The sequence below is a fragment of the Nesoenas mayeri genome (genome assembly GCF_963082525.1).
Source record: "Nesoenas mayeri genome assembly, chromosome: 2".
Lineage (NCBI taxonomy): Eukaryota > Metazoa > Chordata > Aves > Columbiformes > Columbidae > Nesoenas > Nesoenas mayeri.
Window position 1 is genome coordinate 98,396,203 of NC_137543.1, and position 14,065 is coordinate 98,410,267.

Consider the following 14,065-nt stretch of genomic DNA (forward strand, 5'->3'; position numbering starts at 1 on the left):
TAAACAGTGAACTACATTTTTGAGGCATTACAATTGACAACAAAAGTGAAAGTGGCACAGAACTGGCTGGCAACACTTTAAAAGAAGTAAAGACTCTACTATCTATAATCTAAGCACGAGCTCAAAGTAAAAAAACCACAAGGGAAATGTATTGGCAATAGAGTGAGTTCAATTAAAACCATGGTAAGTACCGATCCATTTGCATTTGTGAGATTTTTAATACAACAGCAACCTTAGTGCTTACCCTTTGTTCTAAAAAGACACAGCTATCGATGGTAATTACCTTTCCTCTAAGAAAGTACATTCTTACAATATACCATTTAATAACATGATTCAAAAGTATCTTGAAGGTGCTGTTTATAATGGTAAAATTACTAACAGCATTAAACAGCAAGAAGACAACCACAGCTAGAGTGTATATTCCTGTCTCTGCCAGAAAAACACCCACCTGGTCATTACTGTCTTGCTACAGCACACACGAGCTGCATTAACTTCCTTTGCACAGATCATGTGTACTTGATACCCTTACGTTTCAAATACATTGTGACTTGCACTTGAACTTCAATTTTGTTTCCAGTATTCCAGTACCACAGCATTTACAGGCACCAAGCAGGAATTGAAAGTTCCTTTTATTTTTTAACAATTAGAGATCAGCAGTTTTCTTCCTTTAGAATTTAGCAGCAATTTAGCATTATATTGTAGTGAAAATACCATAAAACCATGGAAAAGACCTTTAAGATCACTGAGTCCAACTGTAGGTGGAAAGAAGAAACCTTATATTTCTAAGGAAGTCTGTTTCAAGAAGGATGAACAAAATGTGTAGATAAGCACAAATTATTTTGATATTTGAAAAGCATAAAATTTTAAGAGGCTTAGAAGATCATATTGCTTTATTCCATAGTGGATTGGCATCTAATTCAGTAACTGATGAAGAAAACAGGCATTGTTTTACAACATCCATAAATTACTTTAGCTTTTCAAATATAAGTATTTTTTCTGATGTTAAGCAAGCACAATGAAAAAGTAAGTTTTAGATAATTTTTGATCAATTATTAGAATAGCTCAGGTAAAATACAAAGCCCAAAGCCACCAGCAAATTTGTTTGCTGCAGCCAAGCCTTCTTCAGACCATCAGCTTTGAAATGTTCCACTGTCAGAACCCGTAAGTCTGGGCCTGTCATCAGGCTGTAGGTACCTCTCAGCTGTTTCTACAACCTAATAGCTGAAAAACTTGAACAAGGATTCCAGAAATGCTATTTTAGGACAGTTTGACATGAAGACTTTCTCCCACCAGATCTCCTATGCCAAGCAAATCTTCAGGCTGCCCAGCTGCTGCTTTCAGAAGGCATCTGCCTCAAGAACACCTAAGTTTTGAGACCTGTTCGGGGAACTCTGAAAGTGTTATCATTCCAGAATCTGGAGGCTCCCAAACTCCTGTCCCATTCACTTTCTGGGACCACTCTATCTTTAGGAAACATTTTAAGATCACAATAGGAATCATGCCAATCTTCCTCGGACCCATCAAGCAATTAGCAATTATTAACTGCTGTCATGATATCACTGTAACTCTAACATATCCAATATCAAATGATTAAATAACCCCTGAACAGTAGTCTTGTGTCCTGCCTTCCTCTGCACAACTCCGCACCCTTTCCCAGAAACCAAGATCTGATCATTCTCTCAGTCCAATTTCTCTCACAGTTTTCAAGCAGCATAAGCCAACACTGATGGTGAGAGAATCTTTCCCATCTTCTGTGGCCTTCAGTTGCTTATTCCCTGCATCACACATACAGTTTTCTCCACATTGTGCCAACTCAAGTCTTTATGGGGTCCTGAAGCAAACCAGACAGGAGAACCAATCTAAGGTAAAATGGGGAGGTGGCTGGTTTTGACTGGGGGGCAGGAGGGAGAGAAGTGGGGAGAAGAGCAGACATTCAGCTTTTCAGCTTTACCCCAGATCAGCTCCCCAGGCTTCATACAAGAACTCACTCCCAGCAAGAAAGCAGGTGGCCTGAGGAAAGGCCAACCAACCAACAAAATGGGGGCAGGGGGGAGGGAATATGGCAAAGAAATGTTACTTTCAGTTGCAGTGTTTGCCTTAAGTACAGCTGAAACTATAGCCTGAGGCTGATCATCAAGTAGTATTTTTAATTGCAGACATCCCTGCTTTGGCTCTAATAAACTTTTATTTTAAACAAAAATAAAAATTACCTTTTTCATAAAAATGCAAAATTAAACAGTTTTGTTGTCATTCAAGGATTTAAATAGCACAAATGCAAATATTTGAGTAGGAAAATAAAAAGGAATGAGAAGATTGTACTATACAGAGCAAATGTGACCAAAACTCATGCTTTTTTCCGTTAAATAAATAAACAGAACCTTTGTTAAGCAGACTTCTCTGGTTCTTTAAAGTGCCAAAGCTAAGAGATTAGTGGAGTCTTGCTGTCTGTAGAAGTCTTAGTCAGTCAGAAACGCTTTATAAAACAGCAAACATTAACAGACTGAGTTTGATGGAGACAAAAAGGTAATCTGCTCATGCTATAAGAAATGTTGGCAATAGCATCAACGCACCTGGCAAGTTATCCTCTGGACAATGCTTAGGTACCTCTGACAACAATTTTCAGAGAAGACAGCATCCTAAACCAACAATTGTCTGGATTTTCAGTAAATATGCATTTCATTTCATACTACAGCCTTAATGGGTTTTATATTTTGGAATGGACAACCATGACATGAACAACATTCCAAAGCATCCAAGGAATCCATTTCAAGCTATTCAAACTTACTATAATAATCCACATTGAGAAGCAACTACTACTTTCAAAAACAAAAGCCAGCACATGCAGACTTCGACTTCTGATGAAAATCTTGAGGGGAACATAAATTTTTGCAAACTTTAGGGGGATAGCTCCTCTCCAAATGAATGGTCATCCCTTGTTACTGTTTTCTTCCAGTCTTTCCTAAATAACAACCTTTCTTCTGTCATCCCATTCAAGACCCTGGACAATGTCTTGGTAGTAAACACAGTGAACAACCGCTTATTATCTTGAATGCAATCACATGTTATTCTACTGTATTTCTCTTCAATTGTTGACATCACAACGTTATAAGCTCTTCAGGGCCACTGCTTTTTTTTTTTTTCAAAGGTACACAGTATTTCAACAGTAGAACACAAGTTCTACAAACAGTAAACAGTGTCTAAGTGGTTTTCCTTGCAAGTGAAGGGCCCTCTTACAATTTTGCATGTTATACTGCATACTTGCAAAATCTAGTGTCATTCTTTTGTGTCCTAAATGTGGCATGGACAAGATTTTTTTAGCTAATTAACTGTTATGGCCTGTTTGTTGTATAAGGTTGCAACATGGACAATTAAACAGATTGACCAGACTAAAACCTATCAGTGCAAGAAGAAGGCATTAACACAAGGAGTAAAAGAGAAAGAGGTTCCCCTTCCTCATTTCTGATGTTGAGTAACACAGCATACCTGGCAATAAGGTAAAAAAAAAAACAACAGCAAAAATGAGCATGAAATCAGCGGAAGGTATGGAGCGTGCCTATATAATCGAACAGCCAAATTCTACTGAGCCTACATAACGCCTATGTGACTCAAGCACTTTTTATTTTTTTATATAAAGTGACCTGAGACAACATATCTACCAGACCAAGGCATGAAGGCCTCTGTAACTTTTCAATAGGAAAGTTTTTCTTGTTTCTAAGCTTCTCTCGAAAAACAGCTTTTCCCTAAGATAATTCTTGCAAGTAGTTAAATGATTTTAACCAGAAGTATTAATTAGTTTGCCATAGCTGTAAGAAATGGAATCAAGATTACAGTGCTGAAAGTTCTTTGCAACTATAAAATTAGAATATGACATGATCTACACTCTTAATGAAACCATTAACAATATTTTAAACTAAATCTGAGCCTTCTGCTCATTCTTAGCATTTCTGTGAAAAACAGTGGCATGTTGTGAATCCCAGAATCCTTTGTGGCCACAAGGCACAAAGATGATCAGTATGTTTAATATGGTGATGACAACATAAAACATAATGCAAGCGCACTGGAGAGTCATCAGCCTTTGGCAACACATCTTAAAACACCGAATTTATTCTGCATGAGTCTATCACCTATAGAGCATATGCAATAGATTCAAAGCTTTCTGCAGCAGTGGACTGACACTACAAATGCACAAGAATGGCTCCATGGCTTTTATATCAAAGTCAGGTCACATCTGGCCATCTCAGAAGACGAGTTCAACTCTAACTGCTAAAGACCAAGTAAAAACATGAAAACAAAACAAAACAAAAAAAACCCATGCAGAGATATATTTTAATACTAATCAAAGGTCATAATGATATGAACGGAGGAAAGTATGTCTTCATTAAAGCTAGGTGCAGGAATACACAGAACCAGAAACTCACTCACTGTATAGCAAACAGGACTGTAAATATACTGTCATTTTATAGGAGTAATGAGAAAATACAAAAGAGAAACTTTAAAAAAACTTATAAATGGAATGTGTATTATTGCTAAAATATGCCTGAAATGGAGAGAAAACTCACTTCCGTAATGCAGTTTTGAGAAATTCTGGAGGGGGCAGGAAGAGAAACACCTTTGATCAGACCAGAAGAAACTGTTCGGCTCAGTAATTCAATGGAATATATATGACTTTCTCTTGAACCAAATTTGCCAAAAAATTTCTATAACTATGCAGTTAGATGAACGTTTTCCCACATAGAAGGAGCAAGTGCGGATCTCTGCTCAGGGATTGTCATGCGTAAGTTCAGAATGCAGTAAGCCAAACAAGCTAGAATAGAATTGAAGAGCTGAGTTGGAAGGGACCTACACTGATCATCAAGTCCAACTACCTGACCACTTCACGACTGGCCAAAGGCTAAAGCATGGTCTTAAGGGCATTGTTCAAAGGCCTCTTCAGCAGCAACCAGCATGGGACATCGACCACCCCATCAGGAAAACTATTCCAGGGCTTGACCACCCTTTTCTCAGTCAAGAAACATTTGCTCATGTCAAGGCCAAACCTCCCCTGGCAGGCACAGCTTTGATCCATTGCCGCTCACCCTGGCACCGTGTACCAGGGAGAAGAGCTCAGGACCTCCATCTCCACTTGCCCTCCTCAGGAACCTGGAGAGAGCAGTGAGGAAAACAGGCAGACACCAATAATTTAATTTAACTGCTACTGCATTTCTCAAGTAAAATTAAGTATAATGCAAAGGAACCTTTTATGCAACAAGACATGTTGAAGACAATAGAAAGAAATTTAACATATTGGTAAACTTGACTGTATAAAAGAAACACACCAACAACACTACAGGGGATTTGTTTCTGAGCCAAGAGGAAGCACTAAACTTTTTAATTTTTTTACTCAAATGAAGCTTGAAAATACCAACAATTTTGTAATTTGCTACTGAACACACATCTTTTAATCCTTTTAAATATCTCTTTGCTGCACAATGTTGGTTATGTGTGTTTAAATACATTACACAGCAGTTTTTACATACCTGAAGGCACTGCTTCTAACCACTACTGACGGAATGTAATTAGAACGTTTTTCTTTCAGGATCATTGGAAAATGTTACATGGGGCCAGGAAAAGCTAATTCATTATGCTATGTCATATAATGCTAAGAAACAACAGGCTTCTACCAAAATATTTATCTTGGCCTAAGTATTCTGTGAATTAGCAAAGTCAGCAAGAAAAACTCAAAACATTCAGAAGACACAAAAGACAATACAGCAAGAACTTTAATAAACTTAATAACAAGAAAAATCTAGCTCTTTAACTATAGCCAAAAAGCACAGAAGAACACAGAGAAGTTGTTTATCAAAGTGTCTCAAATATAGTAGGACAAACTCCCTGGAATGCAACTTCAAATTATACTACAGGAACAATATTAACATAAAGTCTATTCTTGCTAAAAGTCAGTAAAAGGCTGACAAAAGAGGTTTACCTTAGAAAGACACTGTCACTATTCTCCACCTTCCCCTCAAAATAAAACAACAACCACCACCACCAACATAAGGAAACAATACGCATAGCAAAGCTAGGTATGAATCAAGATTATCTGTGATATGGAAAATTCTGCTCTCCCAAAATATTTTATTGGAAAGGATTTGGAAAACAGTATGGGGGTTGGGTTTTTGTTTTGTTTGGTGTTTTTGTTTTGTTGTTGTTTGAGGTTTTTTGTGTACTTTTTGTTCCCCCCCCCCCCCCCGCCTTTGGTTGGTTGGGTTTTTAAAGCTGAAGTGTGTTTCTTAGAAAACGGTATTCCTGTCTTATATATGTTATAATCGATGCATCAAGAAAATTTTGATTCCATAAAATAGAAAATACAGAAACAAAAGCATTTTGGAAAAGAAGATTCAAAAGCACGAAATTATACAATGCTAAATGGAACACTTTTTCTACAAATTTTTGTTGTTGAGTTCAAGATATACCTTTAAAAATTCAGCATTTTGAGAATTTGTCTATTCTTATAGAAAGGTATTCCATAAGACACTTTAAAACAAATTTTAATGGGGATGCACTTCATACTTTCACAAGGTCATTCATGCTCCTGAAGAGCAAATTAAAGCCAATATATGCTACACCTTCAACATTTCATTTTCTGATGGATATTCAGTATGGAGTTTTTTCCCTCTGCCATTTTTATGGGGTAATACATAGTGTGACTTAAGTAAAGGAGAACCTAAGAAACAGCCAGGCCGCACCAAAGCTTCATGTTTCTTCATCACATTCGCCTTACAAGAAATTTTTATTTGGCTCTTGCAACACCTTTTGAAGGTGATTAAAGCATACTAGCACTTGCTTTCTCGCTCTCAAGCTTTTGGTCTGCATTTACAGGTAAAATCTGCCTTTATCTTTGCTTCCTTTTTGCTATAGAGGACACAGCGAGAAAAAGTGCCTTGAGCCTAACTTTCTTAATTTTATACACAACTTGCTGTTATGCTGTCCTGGGCAATGACTGGTAAATAATACTAAAAGTTTTGCTTTTCTAAAGCTGTTCTTGCTCAACAGAAACAGACATTTGCCAAAGTTTGACTTAAAGATTTTGGGAAACAAGCACCATTTCTGTACTGAAACCATCAAACTTTCAAACAGAAAGAAAATTTTAAAAAATTATCAGAATTTCAAAATGCTGAAGTATTTCACACAAAATAAAAGTGAAATGTTTCAGTGTAAATATTTTCCACAATAAACCATCCTCTTAAAAAAATAAATCACCCCATTCACAAATGTTATATTTGCTTTCTGAGTTGACCTATATTTTGAAAGTCACGGGGCACTCTGAAAACCAAACAAAACATTCTAGTGGATCTAAATATTTATTTCAATCCAAAATGAAACAAACCCTTTCGTTCTGAGAACAGCCAAGCAAAAATATTTCAGTTCTATATAAAGCAGATTTCTTAATATTTCCAAATGACAATTAAAAAACAAAACCCATAGAAACAACAACCCCCCCCCAAAAAAAACCACAAACCAACAAAAAAATCCCCCCCCAAAAACCCCAAACAAAAATACCACCCCCCCCCCCCCCAAAAAAAAACCCCACAAACCAAACCTCAAACCCAAGCAAACAAACAAATAAACAAACCAAACACCTTTCAAAAGACATGTCCATCTAATTCCACTAATTGGTTATCTGCAATTACAATGATGTAGTTGAGTTTTGCTTGGTATGTAACCGTATACATATAAAGATGAGTTTTTCTTTCCCACACAAAGCATATCCCAATCTATCTTTACAATAGCACACATAACTCCAACAGAAATGAACTGACAGACATAAAATCAACACCAAGTATCAGTTTGTACGTTGTCAGGATGTGAGTTTATATGAATGATGGAAACTCAGGTCCCAGATATCCATGGGTAACATCAGTGCACTTTTCTTTGTATTCAACTTGTTATCCAACAGGTTTCTCAACAAAGTCTCTTCAACATGTGGCTAGTATGGAAGAAGAGTTGCCTTTCTTTCAGGACCATTGCAGAAACTGCTGAATAAAATTTACAGCAAAGAAGCACAAGAAAATGCTTGACTTCTGATAATGCTTCCAGGCTACAGAAGAAAAACATCAGTGTAGGTATAATAGATACATATACTTATTTGACAGAACACTGACACTACTAGGAGGGCAAAAATATCAGTGAGCAAAAAATTAAAATTAGTTAATAAAGCTTTCCCAGAACATGCTTAGGGTCATTTCCAAAGGCCACGTTGAAACAACTAAGGCAGCTTATTCACTCCTGGGTGTGACCTGCATGTACAACAACCACTCTACTACAGTCTCAGTTTCACCCCCAGAAGGACTCTGAGTACACAGACCCGTTCTCCATCTGGGTGCCTGGGCACCCAGCTCCTCACAGCGTGTTCAAAGACCAAATCCACTACTGAGATGACATATCCCAAGCATCCTCATTTGGTAGACCTGCCAACTGATGGGAAACCAAAAACATTGCCAACACTATATTTGTCTTTTCATGAATGGCAGCTGCCCTCAAAACATACAGAGAACTTCCTGGTAGTGGTGCAGGAAGATAAACAGTTACCAATTAATAAAGCAGAATATCTTGACAGCACTTTATCAGAACTACTAAAACCAGAGATCCTTAGCAAAGCTCACAGTGATCCGAAAAGCTCTGGAAACAAGTCACATTATATAAAATAAATCCTTATCATTATGTATAAACATCTGTTTACGGTAATACTTGTAGAGAGAGAAATATTTAACATAAATCTCTTTTAAACTCTCTACACTTCAAAATCTACAAGATCAGGGATAATTGCTAAAGACGACTAACAAAAGTCAAGACTCAGAATCTTCTTTTAGATAGCGCCTCTGCTTTGTAATGCTATATTTTGTCCAAGATTTCCTAAACAGAAATGTTATTCAGAATTCAACACCAAGCATGCCAGTGAACCACCATGCAAATAATGGAATAAAAATAAATGATATTTTGCCACTGCAATTATTCATCCAGAAACAATTGTTCCACATAGCTTGAGGATATGAGAACAATGCTTCCCAACAGGACTTGACTTTCATTTGAGCTCCCTGGTTGCTACCATAAAATAAGCTAATATAGTGGTAATTATACAGTGTATATTTCAACAGCTGTATACTCCCTGCCATCTGCAACAGGCATGCAATGCTAAAGAAGCCTAATTTTGTATTGGTAAATGCAGAAGTTTTTCATTCTAAACTAGAAGGAAACAACAGCTAATTCCATAGAACTATACATACTTTTAAGTTAGTTTGCTGAAACAGCAAATATTGTTGGCAATATAAAGTTCTATCTTTGTCCAGGAAGTCTCTCACAACATGTAGAGATTACATCACCAGGCAGCATTTTATATCTTTTTATGGTCACTAAAATGCCATTAAAAAAAAATAAAAATCAACTTAAAGTCCTGCAATTAAGCCAAAGCAGGACATCACTTCACACAACATTCAAAGCACAGGCTTGTTTAACTTCTGTGTCTCCTTGGAACACTGTTCAGCAATGGCAGTTACCTCAGCCTTCCACTTCGTATACTAAGCAATAACACATTGTTGTACATAAAGTAGCTTTTGGAAGGGAAGAAAGAGCTCTCTCATTACTGCAAATGCAATTTCCTAAAACACAAGCATTGAACATGATACAGAAAAATTTGAAAAAAACGTACTACTAAACGGATGACACAAAGAAAGTGCTGTACTATCAGCTATAGAAAATCTCTTTGCATAAACATCCTTACAGTAGACATTTGTTCACTACTCAAAGACCACTTTACTACATTTTGCAATATTCTGTCTTTTACTAGCTGTCTTACAGAAGTCTGCTATATAACGTGATTTGACAAGGCTGTCCATGTAAAAAAAAAAGCTATAACTACTTACTAAAAGTTGCAATTTGTGAGAGAAACCCATGACAGTTAAAAAAGCAAAAACCTCAATAGCCCACTTTCAACTTCTGATAGATTATTTTGTTAAAGAAATTTTGTGAATTATTAAAGTTGATGTCAGTCATAACTTCAGAACTGCTAGGAAGGTCAGACAGGAGACATAAATCCATATGAAGCATGCAAACAAACACAGTTTCAGTGCACCTTAACAGCTGATCCAATACATTATGAAAGTAGGCAGCATGTACTAGAAACCTGCACCACACTTAGATTTTGTGCACATTACGTTGAAGATATTAATTGAATTTAATTAATTGAATTTAATATATCCACTATGAAGGTGGTAAGGCAGTGGAACAGGCTGCCCAGAGAAGCTGTGGATGTGTGGTTGTGTATCCCTGGAAGTGTTCAAGGACAGGCTGGATGGGGCTTTAAGCAACCTGGTCTAGTGGAAGGTGTCCCTGCACATGGCATGGGGGTTGGAAAAAGATGATCTTTAAGTTCCCTTCCAGTCCAAACCATTCTATGATTCCATGAAAATAAAATACAACAGAAAAATTGTTTATTTCAGAGGCAAGATATAGGCTGATATCTGTTCAGTAATGATCATTTCAGCCATCTCTTTAATCAGTTGATTTAAGTCAATTTTATGCTTATACAAATAATCTGAACACACATGTAAATTATTAGAGTGTTGTCATCTGCTGTCATCTAGTTACCACTCTCAGCATTGTATTAAATTTTGTCATTAAAAAATGTAGTATAGACCAAAAAGATCAAGGTTTGGACACTGAAATAAACATCTGCTTATCTATACGAAGTAAGAAAAACTCTCAGAAAAACAGCAGCTCAAGTCAGTCACAGTGCTAAATTTTGACTAAAAAGTCTAAGAGTTTCAGAAATCTTCAGATGCCATCTTAGAGACAAATATAAAAAAGTAATGACTGTCAGACACCACTTTTCAGCTGCTGTCACACAGGTATATTATTTTATACTATACTATTATTAGTATTATTACATTATTATTAGACTGCGCCACTAACTACTTAAAATGGTTTGCAGCCCAGTAATCCAGCATTGAAATATTTGATATGTACAGACATCCTACCCAGGGGCTGCAGTACAGAAGTGACTTAAATAAAATTGGGGGTATCTGATCACAACGCTAAAATCTGTCCTGGCCATATACTGCTGCTAAAAATACTTCTTCTATATGTCAACTGCAATCTTGTCAAAGTACAATTGCCTGAATAAAGCATTTTAGAGAGCTTATTTGTGCTGAGATTTAAGGACCTGTAAGAACACATCCTTAAATACAGCACTTCTAATCCAATTTTCAGTGTGCTCCACAATAGAAACATTCCACCTGTGGGGCCTATCCCATTGTGTACTGGAAAAACACACACATGCAAACCACTGCAAATGACACCAATCTCCCCTTTCTTACATGACTTGATCATGTGGTTATACAAAATAATCACGTACTGTTTTGCTGCTGTTCTTCTAAGACACCTCAGTTCTTACATGAAGTAGAAAATCTTTTCATCACACTTCTATACCTCTCTGTATTTTTCACTAGATCTTCAGCAACACATCTTCTGTGAAAACAGACGTGATTTCTGAAGAGATTTGGCTCAGTAACTCAGCAAGCACTTTAATAATGACTTTGAATTGCTTAAATCTTTCACTGGACTCATGAAGAGTTTCTGCAGCCCAGCTGCAGCAAGCTGGCAGCAATAAATTCTCCATACACTGCAAACTAAGTATCTGACTATTTCATGTCTAAGTATGTGAAAGCTGGAGGCAAAGCTTGTCATTTTACAACTCAGTACTTGTTTCTTTCCCTATGTCCTCTAACAAAGGTACTAGTGTAAGTCCAAATAAGAACACAACTCCCTGGAGATGCCTGCTGTGAGACACGTCATAGCATTTCTTCAACAAATTTCAAAACAATGGCTTAAGGGCAAGTTTTTCCATAAGAAATCAAATTGCTATGAAAGAGTGAATTTTTATAATAGAGGCCACAGTACAACAGATGAATTGAATTACTCAGTTTTCAGTCCAAATGTACAATATTTCAAATTCAAAATACTTTCCAAAATTTCACATCCATTGTCTGCAAAGACAAAACTCCGGAGTTTTCTTGTTATGTCAAGCAAATCCACCTTTATGTTAATTTAATGTTAATTTAATGTGAGTTTCATGACATTTAAAAACAAACATAACAGGACAGACAGGTCTGCTTTTTTTTCTTTCCATACATACAATGAATCTAAACTGAATTTAAATAGTTAACCTATGTAAGTCCATAATCCTGACTGTATTGCCCATATCTTGTCTTTGCCATATTCTCTTCAAAGTCTCTGTAGAATATTTCAACTATAAGCTATATAGTGCTCTCAGAATAACACTGTTCCTAGACTTCTCATAATACCAGAGTTCTTCATAGTCACACCACCATGAAAGGAAAAGAAGAAAAAGAATTTCTACCTACATGTTTTGCTATCACTAGGCACTTACCTGTATCTGGCAATTATTGCTTAATAATTACCATAACTATCAAATGGCAGCTTTTTTCCTGCACAGTGACTACTTACTGATTTTAACATCATCTGTCTTGTACAACTGAAAACTTCTAGCTTTCTGAAACATATTTTCTGAACTGCTTCTCCACAAAATAATAAGTGCATCTTGTACTTCAGCTCCTGCTCACTTCATAAGATGCATACAGGTTTTAAAAACTTGTCCTACTGAAACAAGAGATCTGAGACATCACATCTGTCTGTTGTAACACACAATCCAATTCACAGCAACCACAGCGCTAATTATACAAACCTAAGCAGTAGGAGAAGTTTTGTTGCAATTACAGATGAGATTCATGGAATAAAAAAGCAAAAGAAAATGATATTTACAATCTTAAGTGAGAACTTTCTGTACAGATGATGTAGAATTTGAAATTTGCCAACATGGGCTTTGATTAGGAAAAGGACTCTTCCTTTCATACTACTGATAGGAGTAGCAAGCAGCTCATCACTGACCTATATGGGGTTCATTAGGGACTCCTAACTAAGCATAGATTGAAAAACACATTGAATCATTGGAGACTTCTTACTAAAACATTTGTAATACTTAGAGTCATAAGAGAAACTCAATGCATGTACTGTTTGTACACACACAGAGGATGTGACATCACGTGTATTTACTGATTTACTTTTGATTAAAAGTATTTGATACAAAGACGGAAGATGACACAGCTGAATTACCTCAGTATTTTTTACTACACATTTAATCCTTCAACATGGCACACAGACACAAAAAAAACCACCTGTGCCTTCACAGAGATTGCATTGGAAATGAATACCAGCATTATTCTATACTTTTGAAATACCAGAAAAATTTAGATATCAAGAAGAAATAGTGAGGTACAATAAAGCTATCATAACTACCAGATGCAAAAGAGTTTTAGGCAGATACTGGCACGGAGTACTGTACTGCAGGAAAAACTTTTGATGTTTGATTGGATCCATATGACATTACAAATATCCTACTGAACTTAAAAGCTGATAAGCTCTTAAAAGCTGATATGGCTCTCAGAAACATCCCAGATCTCCTGCAGGAAATCGATTGCCAGAAAAAGCAATGTATCTTTACACAAGGTTTTAAGAATCCTAGAGGGGTTCATGAAAGTCACTTTTATTGTTGAGAGAAAAAGTTATTGTCTTCCTCTTTAAGAAACCAGAGATAGACTAGAATGACCAAATATTACAGCTTCCTCATCATCATGAGAAAATGCTTGCACAGAACCTCATTTGAGCGAGCCTAAAATCAACATGAAATCAATTTTGCAAATAGTGGCACACAACACAGTGAAAACATGACATTCTACTGCCAAGGTACCACCAGACACAGTTATGACTACTAAGAACACCAATTATTTCATTAGAGCCATACTATAGGACGATCATTACACGTGAAGATAAGACCTGGTACACCTCAGAGACTGACTTTTACTGTAGTGATAAGACCCCTTACCTTGAAAAGATTGTTTGGCTCTGTCCACTAGTTCTTCAATTGGATAACTTGCTAGATCTCCTCTGGCATGCTTAGTTTTGCAATAGGTACATGCATTGAGACACCTGTTTAGAAAATGAAAATATTCAA

General features: G+C 36.5%; 1 protein-coding gene across 3 annotated transcripts in view; it reads right to left on the reverse strand.

Moving 5' to 3' along the window:
• CDKAL1 (CDKAL1 threonylcarbamoyladenosine tRNA methylthiotransferase) overlaps positions 1-14,065 on the reverse strand; it is a gene marked incomplete at its 3' end in the record, with an annotated part of 411,084 nt that overhangs the window by 213,771 nt on the left and 183,248 nt on the right. For all 3 annotated transcript variants that reach the window (XM_080340058.1, XM_080340057.1, XM_080340059.1), the window contains one exon: positions 13,937-14,040. In XM_080340058.1, the coding sequence (XP_080196184.1) occupies positions 13,937-14,040 (104 nt within the window). The remainder of the gene's footprint in view (positions 1-13,936; positions 14,041-14,065) is intronic.